The sequence below is a fragment of the Oncorhynchus keta genome, chromosome 4 (genome assembly GCF_023373465.1).
Source record: "Oncorhynchus keta strain PuntledgeMale-10-30-2019 chromosome 4, Oket_V2, whole genome shotgun sequence".
Classification (NCBI taxonomy): domain Eukaryota; kingdom Metazoa; phylum Chordata; class Actinopteri; order Salmoniformes; family Salmonidae; genus Oncorhynchus; species Oncorhynchus keta.
Genome location: NC_068424.1, coordinates 16,747,066 through 16,758,132, shown reverse-complemented (window position 1 = coordinate 16,758,132; position 11,067 = coordinate 16,747,066). Strand labels below are relative to the sequence as shown.

The window sequence follows — 11,067 nt, the reverse complement described above, 5'->3', positions numbered from 1 at the left end:
CGGCAGAACCCAGAAGATGAGGCAGACACAGCAGTACTTGAGACGGTGTCTTTAATGAAGTAAAAAGTGAAGTTCTTCAGGAAAACATGTAACTCCACAAACTCAAAAGGAATTCCACAAGAACAAAGGTAATCCTCCAAGACAAAAAAAAGGTAAATCCACAAGGTGGTAGGTATAGCATAAAAAGCCTCAAAAGATACTCAAAAATAAATAAACAAGAACAAAAAACAGAATTCCACAAGAGAGTCCACCGGGATCAACAATAGTTAACAGAATACTAGGGCTGGGTGCTAACATACAAACACAGAGCAAATAACTGAGGAAAACTAAGGGTTTAAATACAATCAGGGGAAACGAGGCACAGGTGCAAATAATAATGGGGATCAAGGGAAAACAAAAGGTCAAAAAGCACAATGGGGGCATCTAGTGACCAAAAACCGGAACAACCCTGGCCAAATCCTGACACTTTCTCTCTCACTTCGTCGGCCAACTAAGGTAACCACAAGTTGCTGCACAAGAGTGTCTGACTCTCACATCAAATTTAGACTGCAAGGATACCACATCCAAAACTCCATGCCACCCTGTGTTGATGCCATCGTGTAAGTCTCGAACACACACACACACACACACACACACACACACACACACACACACACACACACACACACACACACACACACACACACACACACACACACACACACACACACACACACGTTGAACACGGTGGTGTATGTTTTATGATTAACTTCTCATGGTATGATTGTGGTAACGTACTGAAACTCAAGTCCTTTTGTTCACCCAACCTAGAATACCTCCCAAGATAATTATTTTCAGTTTTAGTCAGATCCATGTACACTGCTCAAAAAAATAAAGGGAACACTTAAACAACACAATGTAACTCCAAGTCAATCACACTTCTGTGAAATCAAACTGTCCCCTTAGGAAGCAACACTGATTGACAATAAATTCCACATGCTGTTGTGCAAATGGAATAGACAACAGGTGGAAATGATAGGCAATTAGCAAGACACTCCCAATAGAGGAGTGGTTCTGCAGGTGGTGACCACAGACCACTTCTCAGTTCCTATGCTGGCTGATGTTTTGGTCACTTTTGAATGCTGGCGGTGCTTTCACTCTAGTGGTAGCCTGAGACGGAGTCTTCAACCCACACAAGTGGCTCAGGTAGTGCAGCTCATCCAGGATGGCACATCAATGCGAGCTGTGGCAAGGTTTGCTGTGTCTGTCAGCGTAGTGTCCAGAGCATGGAGGCGCTACCAGGAGACAGGCCAGTACATCAGGAGACGTGGAGGAGGCCGTAGGAGGGCAACAACCCAGCAGCAGGACCGCTACCTCCGCCTTTGTGCAAGGAGGAGCACTGCCAGAGCCCTGCAAAATGACCTCCAGCAGGCCACAAATGTGCATGTGTCTGCTCAAACGGTCAGAAACAGACTACATGAGGGTGGTATGAGGGCCCGACGTCCACAGGTTGGGGTTGTGCTTACAGCCCAACACCGTGCAGGACGTTTGGCATTTGCCAGAGAACACCAAGATTGCAAATTCGCCACTGGCGCCCTGTGCTCTTCACAGATGAAAGCAGGTTCACACTGAGCACATGTGACGTGACAGTCTGGAGACGCCGTGGAGAACGTTCTGCTGCCTGCAACATCTTCCAGCATGACCGGTTTGGCGGTGGTTCAGTCATGGTGTGGGGTGGCATTTCTTTGGGGGGCCGCACAGCCCTCCATATGCTTGCTAGAGATAGCCTGACTGCCATTAGGTACCGAGATGAGATCCTCAGACCCCTTGTGAGGTTATATGCTGGTGGCCCGCCCGTTCCCCAGACCTGAATCCAATTGAGCACATCTGGGACATCATGTCTCGCTCCATCCACCAACGCCACGTTGCACCACAGACTGTCCAGGAGTTGGCGGATGCTTTAGTCCAGGTCTGGGAGGAGAACCCCAGGAGACCATCCGCCACCTCATCAGGAGCATGCCCAAGCGTTGTAGGGGGTCATACAGGCACGTGGAGGCCACTACATCAAAGTTGGGATCAGCCTGTAGTGTGGTTTTCCACTTTAATTTTGAGTGTGACTCCAAATCCAGACCTCCATGGGTTGATAAATTTGATTTCCATTGATAATTTGTGTGATTTTGTTGTCAGCACATTCAACTATGTAAAGAAAAGTATTTAATAAGAATATTTCATTCATTCAGATCTAGGATGTGTTATTTTAGTGTTCCCTTTATTTTTTTGAGCAGTGTATATTCCCTCTCAAGCCGATACCACGATGGCCATCAAGGAACTACACTGGACTTTGTGCAAACCACATATCATGAGTCCGCATTTATTGTAGCTGGGAGACTCCCACAGTGCACGCTAACCAGGTGCACGGTGTTTCCTCCAACACATTGGTGCGGCTGGCTTCCGGGTTGGATGCGCTCTGTGTTAAGAAGCAGTGCGGCTTGGTTGGGTTGTGTTTCAGAGGACGCGTAGCTTTCGACCTTCGTCTCTCCCGAGCCCGTACGGGAGTTGTAGCGATGAGACAAGATAGTAATTACTAAAAATTGAATACCACGAAATTGGGGAAAAGAAATGAGGCAACCCTACTGCAGTTCCCCCGCTACCCCGACTTTAAATACCACTGCTCCACATGATTTGTAGTGTTGCTGTACAATATATATCTGTGTAGTGGTCATGTTAGCTGGGGATGTTGATATAAATATTATAGGTATGCGTGAGTATGTGATGTTATGGCGTATGTCATTATTTCTCCACTAACAGGTGTTTCTCAGCGCCTACAGACCTGCCGCAGCACATTGAAACACGACGGCAACACTGATCATTTCGCCAGTCTATGGAATGCATAGAATTCACCCACACCTGCTTTCTAGAAAAGGCTTTATTTAACAAACACAGTGGAAATGAGGGCGGATCTTCAAAAGCAATTCCAACATGGAAATGGTTCTGGTTTTACAGTTCTTACGATCTTAATGTCTCTCCCTCTCTCTCACACACACACACACACACACACACACACACACACACACACACACACACACAGGTAATCATGGGTATATAGGGTCTTCCTCATTCACTGCAGATCCTCATCATCAAACGGATCCTCAAAGTCTGAGACAGAGAGAAAGAACACAGTGAGTTTCTGATGTGATTGATTGACAGCTCTATCTGCTGAATGACATGATACAGTATATGCATGCTGAAGTTTGAAAACATTCTAAAATAGTAGTCCAGTTTGTAGTCTGACTCATGACAGGTCATGCAGTAGTACTGTAGGTCAGTATTTAGTAGGTAATGCCTTAGGACTTTAGGTTCCCTAAGGATAGGAGAGGTTTGGTGTTAACAAATGTGCTGCTTTACAGGAGCTACAACCACTCAAAAGCCAAAAATCACTGACACCACAGAAACACATGGGAATGTGTTTTTCTGCTGGGTGAGCCTGAGTGCCTGTGTGATACGTGGTGTGTGTGAGTGCCTGTGTGATACGTGGTGTGTGTGAGTGCCTGTGTGATACGTGGTGTGTGTGAGTGCCTGTGTGATACGTGGTGTGTGTGAGTGCCTATGTGATACGTGGTGTGTTTGAGTGCCTGTGTGATACGTGGTGTGTGTGAGTGCCTATGTGATACGTGGTGTGTGTGTGTGTGTGATACGTGGTGTGTTTGAGTGTGTTCAAAGCGGCAGGCTGGCTAGGTGTCCTGCTGGGTTTCAGTCTAACAGGAACCATAAAACCCTTTATCATCCTCCTCTCCTCCTTTTCCTTCTCCCCCTCTCTTCTCCTCCTTTTCCTTCTCCCCCTCTCTTCTCCTCCTTTTCCTTCTCCCCCTCTTCTCCTCCTTTCCCTGCTCCCCTTCTCTTCTCCTCCTTTCCCTGCTCCCCTTCTCTTCTCCTCCTTTCCCTGCTCATCTCCTCCTGACATTACTCCTATCCGTTCCCTACTCTCCTCTTCTCTCTACTCCTCCTTTATCTTCTTTAAAGGGATACTTCGTTTTTTTTTGCAATGAGGCCCTTTATCTACGTCCCCAGAGTCAGATGAACTGGTGGATACCATTGTCATATCTCTGTATCTTGGTAGTTTCGCGAGCCAACGCTAACTAGCGTTAGGATGCTCATTGCCAAAAATCCTGCAGTATCCCTTTAACCATTCCTCCTGACGTATCCCTTTAACCATTCCTCCTGACGTATCCATTTAACCATTCCTCCTGACGTATCCCTTTAACCATTCCTCCTGAAGTATCCCTTTAACCATTCCTCCTGAAGTATCCCTTTAACCATTCCTCCTGAAGTATCCCTTTAACCATTCCTCCTGAAGTATCCCTTTAACCATTCCTCCTGAAGTATCCCTTTAACCATTCCTCCCTCCTGAAGTATCCCTTTAACCATTCCTCCTGACATATCCCTTTAACCATTCCTCCTGAAGTATCCCTTTAACCATTCCTCCTGAAGTATCCCTTTAACCATTCCTCCTGAAGTATCCCTTTAACCATTCCTCCTGAAGTATCCCTTTAACCATTCCTCCTGAAGTATCCCTTTAACCATTCCTCCTGAAGTATCCCTTTAACCATTCCTCCTGAAGTATCCCTTTAACCATTCCTCCTGAAGTATCCCTTTAACCATTCCTCCTGAAGTATCCCTTTAACCATTCCTCCAGACGTATCCCTTTAACCATTCCTCCTGAAGTATCCCTTTAACCATTCCTCCTGAAGTATCCCTTTAACCATTCCTCCTGAAGTATCCCTTTAACCATTCCTCCTGACGTATCCCTTTAACCATTCCTCCTGACGTATCCCTTTAACCATTCCTCCTGAAGTATCCCTTTAACCATTCCTCCTGACGTATCCCTTTAACCATTCCTCCTGACGTATCCCTTTAACCATTCCTCCTGAAGTATCCCTTTAACCATTCCTCCTCCAGTATCCCTTTAACCATTCCTCCTGAAGTATCCCTTTAACCATTCCTCCTGAAGTATCCCTTTAACCATTCCTCCTGACGTATCCCTTTAACCATTCCTCCAGACGTATCCCTTTAACCATTCCTCCTGAAGTATCCCTTTAACCATTCCTCCTGAAGTATCCCTTTAACCATTCCTCCTGAAGTATCCCTTTAACCATTCCTCCTGAAGTATCCCTTTAACCATTCCTCCTGAAGTATCCCTTTAACCATTTCTCCTGAAGTATCCCTTTAACCATTCCTCCTGAAGTATCCCTTTAACCATTCCTCCTGAAGTATCCCTTTAACCATTCCTCCTGACGTATCCCTTTAACCATTCCTCCTGACGTATCCCTTTAACCATTCCTCCTGACGTATCCCTTTAACCATTCCTCCTGACGTATCCCTTTAACCATTCCTCCTGACGTATCCCTTTAACCATTCCTCCTGACGTATCCCTTTAACCATTCCTCCTGAAGTATCCCTTTAACCATTCCTCCTGACGTATCCCTTTAACCATTCCTCCTGACGTATCCCTTTAACCATTCCTCCTGAAGTATCCCTTTAACCATTCCTCCTGAAGTATCCCTTTAACCATTCCTCCTCCAGTATCCCTTTAACCATTCCTCCTGAAGTATCCCTTTAACCATTCCTCCTCCAGTATCCCTTTAACCATTCCTCCTGAAGTATCCCTTTAACCATTCCTCCTGACGTATCCCTTTAACCATTCCTCCTGAAGTATCCCTTTAACCATTCCTCCTGACGTATCCCTTTAACCATTCCTCCTGAAGTATCCCTTTAACCATTCCTCCTGAAGTATCCCTTTAACCATTCCTCCTGAAGTATCCCTTTAACCATTCCTCCTGAAGTATCCCTTTAACCATTCCTCCTCCAGTATCCCTTTAACCATTCCTCCTCCAGTATCCCTTTAACCATTCCTCCTGAAGTATCCCTTTAACCATTCCTCCTGAAGTATCCCTTTAACCATTCCTCCTGAAGTATCCCTTTAACCATTCCTCCTGAAGTATCCCTTTAACCATTCCTCCTCCAGTATCCCTTTAACCATTCCTCCTCCAGTATCCCTTTAACCATTCCTCCTCCAGTATCCCTTTAACCATTCCTCCTGACGTATCCCTTTAACCATTCCTCCTGAAGTATCCCTTTAACCATTCCTCCTGAAGTATCCCTTTAACCATTCCTCCTGACGTATCCCTTTAACCATTCCTCCTGAAGTATCCCTTTAACCATTCCTCCTGAAGTATCCCTTTAACCATTCCTCCTGAAGTATCCCTTTAACCATTCCTCCTGAAGTATCCCTTTAACCATTCCTCCTGACGTATCCCTTTAACCATTCCTCCTGAAGTATCCCTTTAACCATTCCTCCTGACGTATCCCTTTAACCATTCCTCCTGAAGTATCCCTTTAACCATTCCTCCTGAAGTATCCCTTTAACCATTCCTCCTGACGTATCCCTTTAACCATTCCTCCTGAAGTATCCCTTTAACCATTCCTCCTGAAGTATCCCTTTAACCATTCCTCCTGACGTATCCCTTTAACCATTCCTCCTGACGTATCCCTTTAACCATTCCTCCTGACGTATCCCTTTAACCATTCCTCCTGAAGTATCCCTTTAACCATTCCTCCTGACGTATCCCTTTAACCATTCCTCCTGAAGTATCCCTTTAACCATTCCTCCTGACGTATCCCTTTAACCATTCCTCCTGAAGTATCCCTTTAACCATTCCTCCTGACGTATCCCTTTAACCATTCCTCCTGACGTATCCCTTTAACCATTCCTCCTGACGTATCCCTTTAACCATTCCTCCTGACGTATCCCTTTAACCATTCCTCCTGACGTATCCCTTTAACCATTCCTCCTGAAGTATCCCTTTAACCATTCCTCCTGAAGTATCCCTTTAACCATTCCTCCTGAAGTATCCCTTTAACCATTCCTTCTCTCTTAACCTCTCCTCTTTTTAATGATCACTTTCTAGGTCATGTGTTGCTGAGCCATAAACTGTTTGTCCCGTGGCTAACACTGCCAGATGGAAAACACATTAGCTACACTGTGTGGTGTGTGTTGTTAATTTAAGTTTACAGGGAAAAGACATGTTAGTTTCTGTGAGACGGCCCTGTTGGCAAAGCAAACACACACTGAGCACTTTCATAAGACCCCTCCCGAGCCCACAAGATGCTTCTCTACCCAGTCTAGCCCAGTGTTCCACCCAACCTCTCCACCAGCACAGCTGATTCAACTGGTCAACTACTCATCAGCACTCGATTAGTTTAAATCACGTATGCTAGTATTGGAATAGAACAAATAAGTGAAATTGGATACTCAAGGATAGGTTTGAGAAACACTGCTCTAGTTTAGCCTCCAGCCCCACCTAGCCTCTACGGTGTGTGTGTGTGTGTGTGTGTGTGTGTGTGTGTGTGTGTGTGTGTGTGTGTGTGTGTGTGTGTGTGTCTGACTGACCGTTGAAGAAGTCTGAGTGCACTGCTTTCTCATTTGCTGCCAGGTCCATGAGCAGACCGCTGCTGCCCCCTGCCTGAAGAATCAGACACACAGGAACAATTTTAAAACAATGTATGCCATTTAAGCCAAGTAAGAAATACACATCAGCTAGAAATCAAAGACAGTTAAGTCTACAGACAAAAGACAGTTAAGTCTACAAACAGTTTTTTTTTTTTAAACGGTCTGTGCTGTAGCCTAACACCCATGAACTATCGCCTAGGGTAATACACTCGTGTCCCCGGTAATACACTCGTGTCCTCCGTGGACCGACTCGTACATAAAACATCCTTCATTCGTGGTAGAAGCTGAGGGCTAAAAAAAAAATAGTTAACGATAGAATTGACGCCTTTGAAGCCTGAATGTAGGATGTTTTATGTACGAGCCGGTCCACGGAGGACATGACTGTGTTACTGGGCATGCACATCTAGTTCTCGACAACTCTCGGCAGCACTCTGCCTTCTCCATACACTTTTCATACCCCAGCTTCGCCCACAAGTGGCTCATGTGAACTACAATCCCAACGCTGTGTTCTAACGTTTAGAAACGTCAATAGTCATCACTTGCGATTCGGCTTTCGAAACACGCCCCTCATTTTTGTTATTGTTGATATGAAACATAAAGTCATTATGCTTCCTAAACCAGCAGCCGTTTTGTCTATCAGTCGCCAACGTTAGCTGGTTAGGTGGCTAGGTTAGCGTTGGAGTTACTGTAGCTAGGCTAGGTCGGCGATTCTCTCGTGTCCCCAGATGATTACTAACCTCGTCTAGATCCACAAAAGGCCCCGCGCCTTCAGGGAACATCTCGTCCACCGCTGGTTTCATGATAATTCCTGTTTTTGACTAGGTACCGTAATGAATATTAGCTAGCTGTCAAGCTAGATGTTCTCTGGCAACGTAAACAATAGAAACCGGACCCTTTTCCGTGTAACACCACTTCCTGCTTTGGTAACAGTATAATGCCCTGGACTTTCACAAGGAACCAACGGTCGTTTGGGTGTACAGATTGAAGCAAAGGTAGGCTACAGAAGATAGCCAGGTACAGCTCCTACAGACTTAGGTAAAACTAGGTCAAATATGGTACAAACCTCCAGGTGATGAAAGGAGTTACATACTGGATGGGAAACCTATAACTGATTGTAAAATAACGTTATCATTGTAAAAATTCCCCATACACAATTCCTATTACATTTCAATCCTTGCAAGTATCCACATCAAATATGGTAAATTATGACAATGAGATCCGATTTCTGGTCAAATTTAATTGATATTGCACAGTACATTTATGTAACGTTTTATATTATAGCCGTTGGAATTCATGTTTTTTTCAGGTATGTGAGACGCTTTCATATATTTCATGATAAGTGAAAATACATTTGCTTATATAGCCTCATTTTAAAAATGTATTTCAATATACAATATTACATAACCTTATGGGGCCTCTTTTTCTCCGTCCATCCTCTCCTCATTCTCCCCCCCTTCCTGACCCTCTCCCCACCCTCTCTCCTCCTCTCTATTCTCCCTCTATCGTACCCCCCCATCCGTCCGTCCGTCTCCTCTCTCTCCTCAGTGGTCGTGTCCCTCGTTGGTTCCATATCCCAGTGTGTCTCCCAAGTATAGGAAGTATACATAATATAAGAACCATGTAGATCCTATCAGTACATGTTACAGAAGGTGTGTGTGTGTGTGTGTGTGTGTGTGTGTGTGTGTGTGTGTGTGTGTGTGTGTGTGTGTGTGTGTGTGTGTGTGTGTGTGTGTGTGTGTGTGTGTGTGTGTGTGTGTGTGTGTGTGTGTGTGTGTGTGTGTGTGTCTAGCATCTGTAGGAGGGCGAGAGAGAGATGGGAGATGGAGTTTAGCATTCTGAAGCGTACCAAGTATTCCATACACAAAGACTCGATTGAGAGTCCGTAAAAATGACAGTCCTGGGATACCTGAAGAAATTTCCGTCCTCCTCAAATATTATTCCTCACTGGGTTTACACGAACACACACACACAAACACACAGTGCTCTTTGTACACATGCAGCATTCAAAACAGACCTCGCATTATGGATGCAGCAATCTCTCCTTACTGAATAAAACAGTTAGTCATAGTTATCTGCCAGTCAGTTATCTTCAATGCTGCATACTTATTATGACACTTTAACATGGATTGCACATACAGCACTATTTACTAAACAATTTGACGTAAAATGCTTTACATCAACCCCGGCCTAAAGCCACGAAGAGCAAGCAGAAGGTAACAACTGAGGGTATGGGTTACAGGCAATATTCCACTGAGCTAAAGGGTAGATCTGCCGCTTTCAAGGTGCGGGACTCTAACCCGGAAGCTTATAAGAAATCCTGCTATCCCTTGCGACGAACCATCAAACAGGCAAAGCGTCAATACAAGGCGTAGATTAAATCATACTACACCGGCTCCGACGCTCGTCATATGTGGCAGGGCTTGAAAACTATTACAGACCACAAAAGGGAAGCACAGCCGTGAGCTGCCCAGTGACACGAGCCTACCAGATGAGCTAAATCACTTCTATGCTTGATTCGAGGCAAGCAACACTGAGGCATGCATGAGAGCATCAGCTGTTCTGGACGACTGTGTGATCACGCTCTCCGTAGCTGACGTGAGTAAGACCTTTAAACAGGTCAACATTCACAAGGCTGCGGGGCCAGACGGATTACCAGGACGTGTGCTCTGAGCATGTGCTGACCAACTGGCAGGTGTCTTCACTGACATTTTCAACATGTCCCTGATTGAGTCTGTAATACCAACATGTTTCAAGCAGACCACCATAGTTCCTGTGCCCAAGAACACAAAGGCAACCTGCCTAAAGGACTACAGACCCACAGCATTCACGTCCTTAGCCATGTGCTTTGAAAGGCTGGTCATGGTTCACATCATCACCATTATCCCAGAAACCCTAGAACCACTCCAATGTGCATACTGCCCAAACAGATCCACAGATGATGCAATCTCTATTGCACTCCACACTGCCCTTTCCCACCATGACAAAGAAACACCTATGTGAGAATGCTATTCATTGACTACAGCTCAGCGTTCAACACCATAGCTCATCACGAGCTAAGAATCCTGGGACTAAACACCTTCCTCTGCAACTGGATCCTGGACTTCCTGACGGGCCGCCCCAGGTGGTGAGGGTAGGTAGCAACACATCTGCCACGCTGATCCTCAACACTGGAGCCCCCAGGGTGCGTGCTCAGTCCCCTCCTGTACTCCCTGTTCACCCACGACTGCATGGCCAGGCACGACTCCAACACCATCATTAAGTTTGCAGACGACACAACAGTGGTAGGCCTGATCACCGAAAACGACGAGACACCCATAAGGAGGAGGTCAGAGACCTGGCCGGTTGGTGCCAGAATAACAACCTATCCTTCAACGTAACCAAGACTAAGGAGATGATTGTGGACTACAGGAAAAGGAGGACCGAGCACGCCCACATTCTCATCGACGGGGCTGTAGTGGAGCAGGTTGAGAGCTTCAAGTTCCTTGGTGTCCACATTACCAACAAACTAGAATGGACCAAACATGCCAAGCCAGTCATGAAGAGGGCACAACAAAGCCTATTCCCCCTCAGGAAACTAAAAA

General features: G+C 45.6%; 1 protein-coding gene across 1 annotated transcript; it reads right to left on the bottom strand.

Annotated features, from left to right (window-relative positions):
• Positions 1-2,887: 2,887 nt before the first annotated feature.
• Positions 2,888-8,443, bottom strand: LOC118369927 (COP9 signalosome complex subunit 9). Its single transcript, XM_035754706.2, has 3 exons — positions 8,224-8,443; positions 7,427-7,499; positions 2,888-3,135 (listed from the first exon to the last, which is right to left on the bottom strand). Exons 1-3 carry the CDS (start codon positions 8,284-8,286, stop codon positions 3,098-3,100), a joined length of 174 nt encoding a protein of 57 aa, XP_035610599.1. The 5' UTR covers positions 8,287-8,443; the 3' UTR covers positions 2,888-3,097.
• Positions 8,444-11,067: the final 2,624 nt, after the last annotated feature.

What these genes read in the sequence shown, in the direction of transcription:
- LOC118369927 (XM_035754706.2), bottom strand. Translation starts at nt 8,286, where the DNA reads ATGAAACCAGCGGTGGACGAGATGTTCCCTGAAGGCGCGGGGCCTTTT. An exon ending in CTTTTGTGGATCTAGACGAG is followed by an intron (nt 7,500 to 8,223) that starts GTTAGTAATCAT and finishes CTGATTCTTCAG; the next exon opens with GCAGGGGGCAGCAGCGGTCT. An exon ending in GCACTCAGACTTCTTCAACG is followed by an intron (nt 3,136 to 7,426) that starts GTCAGTCAGACA and finishes TCTCTGTCTCAG; the next exon opens with ACTTTGAGGATCCGTTTGAT.